This window comes from Lactuca serriola, chromosome 1 (genome assembly GCF_051521515.1).
Source record: "Lactuca serriola cultivar US96UC23 chromosome 1, Lser_US96UC23_V15, whole genome shotgun sequence".
Lineage (NCBI taxonomy): Eukaryota > Viridiplantae > Streptophyta > Magnoliopsida > Asterales > Asteraceae > Lactuca > Lactuca serriola.
The window spans coordinates 68,712,304-68,719,270 of record NC_136408.1 but is presented as its reverse complement, the minus strand read 5'-3'; the positions used below and the strand labels follow the sequence as shown (position 1 = coordinate 68,719,270).

The 6,967-nt window shown below is 29.1% G+C and overlaps 1 protein-coding gene across 1 annotated transcript; it reads right to left on the bottom strand.

The window, feature by feature from the left end:
* Nucleotides 1-306: 306 nt before the first annotated feature.
* On the bottom strand, nt 307-6,738 carry LOC145090742 (putative pectate lyase 4). The gene is made up of 6 exons (XM_079028839.1): nt 6,542-6,738; nt 5,836-6,187; nt 5,527-5,737; nt 5,353-5,424; nt 5,047-5,283; nt 307-518 (listed from the first exon to the last, which is right to left on the bottom strand). Exons 1-5 carry the CDS (start codon nt 6,672-6,674, stop codon nt 5,068-5,070), a joined length of 984 nt encoding a protein of 327 aa, XP_078884965.1. The 5' UTR covers nt 6,675-6,738; the 3' UTR covers nt 307-518; nt 5,047-5,067.
* Between the last annotated feature and the right edge of the window lie 229 nt (nt 6,739-6,967).

Here is a 6,967-nt window from a genome sequence, read left to right as displayed (position 1 = left end):
AAATTTAAAGTAGATCGTAAAATTTTAGGTATATAATTTGTAGTAAGTTTTAAAGTTTTAGGTGGGTCAATGGACCCACCTTGCCATACATTAAACTCGTTCATGGACATAAACTCTTGTAATATGAACATTTTCAAGTCGATTCAACTTAGATAGTTTGATAAGATTTCGATGTGTTTGAACTCTAGTGTTATGTTTTCTTACAAGATGGGCTCACATACACAAACTAACATACAAATGTATGCAATTTAACAAGCGAAACTCTAGCTCAAAGAGCTTCAAAAGAAGCTTTATTCCCATTCATCATGACATTATTAAATTACATACATGCAAAATAACATACACATTATACATACTTAACACTTATGGGATACTATATCATGTATAATATTGTATCTGGAAAGGTTCATAGTATGTTTTATTCTAATTTTCGTGAGATACAATATATGTTTAGTCTAATGCATGGCCACAAGGAGACAAGTACCAACATCAACATGTATCACCATCCATGCTCCTGCCTATATGCCATAAATAGTAACAGACATCAGTAAAAGCTTAAACGGTGATTTGAAAAGAAAGAATATAGAACTAAGTAAAACTTAGAACCATAGAACCACATAAAAATAACTATATTCATTTATATAAAAAATTGTGCTCATAAGTGTATATATATATATATATATATATATATATATATATATATATATATATATATATATATATATTATAGGGAAAAGTTCAATAGAAAACTATAATTAAGGGTTCTTCAAGGAACCAAATCTTTTTTTCAATTTCTAGAGTTTATTATTTATCGAAAAAAAATCTAAAAATATCTAAATTCATAAATTAACATTGTGAATGTGAAAAAGATTTTTCGGATTCACCGTGTAAATCCGGATTCACATTGTGAATTTTCAAAGATTCACATTGTGAATTTGACGTAAAAAAAATCGAATTTTATATCATTGGAAAAATGATAAAAAGTTATGAATTTCTGTATTTTTAGTTTTTTTTTTATAAAAAGTAAGTTCTAAAAGTTGAAAAAAAGATTGGCTCCTTGGTTCCTTGATTAATTATGGTTCTCTATTGAACCTCACCCTATATATATATATATATATATATATATATATATATATATATATATATATATATATATATATATATTGTTTTAAGAGTTATTTTGGTTTTATGACCTACCTCTTGTGAATTTAAATTCATTAGCATGGGTAGATATATGCTTAAATTGTTTTATATAATTGAAATTACTTATAGGATTTTTTCGATATCCATGATAAAAGAAAATAAATGCATGATATTCGTATATTGTTGTTACAAGCATTTAAGGTTATATCTTAAAATAAAATATTGCAAAAAAAATCTCAATACATCCCCGATATATATGTGGAACTAGCGGGATGGCTCGTGCGTTGCAGTAGATTTATTAATCTCCGACACTATTTTTATAATGACCTCTTATATACGGCCTATTTTTTGTAATTTTTGTGAAACATGGAGACCATGACTATAAATTCTCTATTAGCCATGAACCATTTGAATACTTTTGTAAAAGATAAGGACAAGTCCTTTATTTTTATGAAATAGAAAGGAAATTTATGTAAATGCACTATTATATAGGATTGTTTCTATAACTTCGTGAAAGACAAGGACCCTTTGTAAATTGTTGATTAGGCAAGCACTATTTCTGTAAATTTATGAAAGAGATGACCATTTTTATAAATTCTTTTATTAAACATGGACATATTCGTAAAGAGTAAATTACACGAATGGTCCCTATGATTTGGGATGATTTGCGTGTTTGGTCCCTAACTTTTTTTTTATTTGGAAGGTCCCTATTGTTTGTTTTTGTTACGCGTTTGGTCACCTACTGTTTGTTTTTGTTTCGTGCTTGATCCCTGTCTTACTGAAAAACACTATTATTTAAATAGAGAAAATGATAGGGTAGGTAATATAAGGTGAATGGTGAGGTCGGGGTGTCTTTATTTATATAAATTAAAAAATCAATGGAAAAATAGTATTTTTAGATATGACAGGGACCAAAGGCGTAACGAAAAGAAACAGTAGGAACCTTCCAAGTTAAAAAAAAAATTATGGACCAAACACGCAAATAATCCTAAACCATAGAGATCATTCGTGTAATTTACTCATTTGTAAACATATATATTAAGAAGGAACCATTTTTGTAAAAATCCTTACCAACTTTGAATATTACTTTTATATCCTTATAAATTTTAAAATTACATATATATCCTTTTCAAACTATAAAATTCACATTTATATCCAAATTTATAATTTAATTATGATTAAATCAATTTAATATTAAAAGCTTTTCTAAGATTGTAATTTTATATGACTTTACTGAATTACCCTTTCTAAATTAAAGATTAGAATTAAACCTAATTTGAATATCAGAAAAAACTCGTCAAAAACTTTATGTCGATTATTTCTTCCTTATTTCTGCAAAGAGAAATGAGAGATTTTAGAAAAAGAAAGGACGAAGGTGGGGGTTTATCATATATGGATACAGTTTGGTGAGTCCACATATTTACAAAGGAAATGTTTTCCACCTGTTGATCCTTTCTCATTCCATTCATATAAATTTAAGTTGAAGATTTTCATAAAAATTAAAAGGTGACGTATAAATAGAGAATTCAATGGTTCATCCCTATACTAATAAAAGAGTAGTTTTTTTTGTTATGTGTCATCATATTGGACCTTTTAATTAATGTTTTGCCATATGTCAATATATTAGTTTTTATTTTTTAATTTTTTAGACATCATCATTAATGTGCTGCTATTTGTCAATGTATTTATTCTCTATTTTAAAAATTAAATTTTATATTAATGTTTTCATTAATTTACAAATAAAAAATGTTTAATATATGTTAAAAATTAATTTTACATATTTATTTCAATCAACGATTATAATTTCGCATGACTAAAAAAATATCTCTTAAATTAATAATTTATTTAAAATAATTGAGTAATAATTCTGAATTTTTACTATAAAAGTTTAATTGATTTTATAACCGTGGTTTCCACGGGTTATAGACTAGTTAGTAGGAATAAAAAAAAATGAATGTGAAGCTATTATCTCATTAATGGAGAAGAACAATTTTGAAGAGGAAAAAACAGAACAATAATTTTGAAGAGGAACAAAACGAATTTTAAAGCTTTTCAATAATAAACGGTTTATTTCTAATTATAAATGGTTTAATACTAATCTTTAATATGGGGAGGGTAGTTTAGTAATATTATTTGGTATTTTGATTTTTTAAATAAAAAGATTAATAGAGGTAAATTTTATAGTTTTGTAAGGATATATATATGTAGCTTTAAAATTTATAAAGATATAAAAATAATATTCAAAGTTTGTAACGATATAAATGAAATTTTCGGACACTCACTCTCTCTCCTAATGGCTGGTATAATAGTGATATTTGATAGATAATAGAGATAACAATGTGGGTGTCTTTACACTTTTCTGTGTATAATAGTGATATTTGATACCGATAACAATGTTGGCATCTTTACACTTTTCTATTGATTTTTTTGTTAAGTCTTTTGTTAAAATAAACAAAAATATAATTAACCTATCAATTAACTATTTTAATGTTTTAGCTTGGGAATAACTCAATTGGTAGAGGCTTAGCCTCTTAGTAAGGGATAACCGAGATACCACGGTTCAATCATTGGTGCTAATAAGAATTAGAGTATTAACACTAATATCTAACCAGTTAAGTTGTCGTTCAAAAAAACTATTTTCATATTTTAGATTGGTAATGAAAGTTTTTTCATATACAATGAATATAGATATATATGTCCCTAAACAATAAATTTGCGTGAAATCGGTTTTTTGTGTTCCAAAATGACAACGATACCTTTTTAACTCATAGGGTCTCTTACTAAATAAATAAATAAGTAAATTTATGTTTTTTTATTTATTTCATCACAATGTATTTCTATCTCTTATCTAGATGTACAAATAATTAGTTTTATGTATTGCAATAAATATTAGCAACAACTAAAAAGTCATTATGGAATAGTGGCATACCAATTATAATATATGGTTACCAATAAAATCGTGTAAAAATAACTTTTTTCACAACGTATTTCAGTACATTTACATATTTTTAATTACATCATTTTATATCTCACCATTTTATTTGTAACTCTAGTTCAGTATTAATAAATTGAAATACATTATGATATAAAAATTTATGTGTTAGTCAAAATGTACAGGTTACATGTTTAATACTCGTTTTTTGAATTTTTAATTCTTTAATAAATTATAAAAATGTGAAACTTGGTTAATTAACAAAATATATCATTTCAGAATAAAATTACAAAATGTATTTTAACCCACTACCAAATATAGTAAACATATTGTTGTGTTAATTATCTCTATTATAAACTGTAATACAGATATTATGTATAGAATTTGAAAAATATATCATAAAATACTATAATTTAATTACTATTGATAATAAATAAAAATATATTAGTAACTGTATTAATGCCCAAAAACTGTATAAAAGCATAAGAAAATAATATTTTCTTTTCCAGAGTCATAATGTGTAAAACAAAATTAATTAGCAACCAGAGAAAAAAAAAATCTACTTATTTCGTTACTCCTTAATAATAATGATGTACCAAAAGAATGGAAAAACAAAATTTTAGGAACCCAAAATGTACAACAAAAACTTTCATGACCAATCTAGATAAATTAGAATAACTAGTACCTAGATTTCTATATTTTCCCTTCTTTTCAATTTTGCACCACACACAAAATTAACATAGATGCATTGGTTCAATCAATTTGTTAGTTAGATAATTACAATTTTCTTTAGTCTATTAAGGGTAGACATTATACAAAGAAATCTTGCTATTTGGATATGCATGATGTACAATTTCTATGATATATAGCCCACTAAAATATATATTGTTATCTGTATATGTGTGTTAATTGATCTAAACCCTAACTAATTGCACCCATTAAGATAATCAAAAGCATATCATATCATATACCTGGTTTTCGAGATTGGAAAACTACCAATCCCCGGGACGTGGAACACGTTGCCATCCTGCAAACCACTCGAGAGCCTTTTTAAGCTCCATTGTTGCAGGTTCAACCGTGCATGTTTGGTAGTATTGGCTTGGGCGGAATGAGCAGTTCCCAGGTTTCAAGCCAGACTGAGTTCCACCTAAAAACAGGTCTCCCTCGGATACAATGACGCCAGCAGTTGGCGCATTTTTGTCACCAGCCTACATAATTTACAACATAAGTCCCTATGGATATGGTTATTTATGGTTTTTCCTTCTATTTATAATTACCTTTTCAGGGATATATTTAAAAGCCACATTGCAATCGCGTCCGGCTTCATAAATATTACACTGTGAGTATATCTGTATGAAGAAGAATAAAAAGTTATTATATACTATATAATATTTATTTCCAATCTAATTAACACAAACAAGGATCTCTAAAAGTTGTGTTAGCAATTTAACCTCTGAATCAACACTGGCACCCACAGCATAGATCGCCCAGTATCTGGTGTAGTTGTTGTACAGATGTACTTTGGCAAACCTAACACGTGGAAGCCTCTGACGACTTCCATCAAAGAGACAGTGGTGAATAGTAACACGGATATTTCTGTCATCACAATGAGCAGCGTTTGCTCCAATAAGAATCGTCTTGTCATGGTACCCAAATTTACAACTGCATGCATGCATGAACAAAGTAAATTACAACGTACGTTGGTGAAATACAAACATATATACTAAAGAGTATAATTAAGTAGCTGATTAATTAATTACCGTGAAATAGTGACGTCTGTGCTTCCTCGAGTAACATCAACAAGTCCATCTGAATAATCCTTAAGACTACAGCGATCAATCCATATATGCTTTGAGTTTGGTTTGATTTGAATGGCGTCGACATCATGTCCTCTGCCTTCTTGAAACTCTAAATTGCATATAATCACATGTTCACATTGGGCCAACCTAAGGCCCATGCCAGTGATCCTAATCCATTGTCCTCTACCATCGATTGTTTTATATGAAGACACAGGTAGAAAAGATTTGAGCTTGATTTCACCCGAAATTTCAAAAACAATCCACAGAGGTTCTTTCTTGCTACATGCTTCACGAAGCGACCCAGGACCATCATCTACAACAAATCAGAAGCCTTTTTATATACATGCATTTCATCAATACATGATTTAAACTGGTTGTATGCTTAATTTGGTTAAGCTACTTAATTTTCATCGCAGGAAAATATTTCACATACATAAGCACATAAAAGGCAACTCATGATCTCCTTCCAAAACTTTCAGGAATCATCCAAAATAACCACATATCCACAATTTCGTAACTTAAATTATGTCAAAGCGAACCAGTAAGGACAATAACAGTAGTAAACATGGGTTGATTTCCATGTCAAATCAATGATCATGATCAATATGAAAAGAGAATGTGTATGTATGATGAGTAATCAAGAAAGTATATATATTTATATATACACCTGCCAGAGTAGTAACGCAGTAGAGTGCTCCATGAAGACCACCGGTAGCAAGGCGGCCGAATCCCTCAGCCTGGCCGGCGAGAGCCCGTAACTTACTCTCGCAGTGAGCGTAGGGGAGTGAGACTGGAGCCATTTCTCTACGCGCCTCGATCGATGGTTGACTTTGGTTGGATATGAGGCACGTTCTTCTATGGTGAAAGGCCGTACCTGTAGTCGCTATTTATACGGTTTCGCTTGTGGTGGAGGACGGGGGACACTGGGAAAATGCTTCCCCATTAATGGCCGTATGTTTTAACACTAAAAACGTTTAATTTTTACGCACCGGGATTCGCACACTTAAAACGGTAATTTCGATAGAGACTATTTCCACATTGGTGTCACAAAAATAAAATAAAGAAAATGATAATAAAATAGTTCTAGTTTTTA

Excerpts from the sequence above, each read along its gene's own strand:
- LOC145090742 (XM_079028839.1), bottom strand. The coding sequence starts at position 6,674 with ATGGCTCCAGTCTCACTCCCCTACGCTCACTGCGAGAGTAAGTTACGG. Across the intron at positions 5,738-5,835 it reads ACAGACGTCACTATTTCACG|TTGTAAATTTGGGTACCATG; the intron begins GTAATTAATTAA and ends GCATGCATGCAG. Across the intron at positions 5,425-5,526 it reads GTGCCAGTGTTGATTCAGAG|ATATACTCACAGTGTAATAT; the intron begins GTTAAATTGCTA and ends TTCTTCATACAG.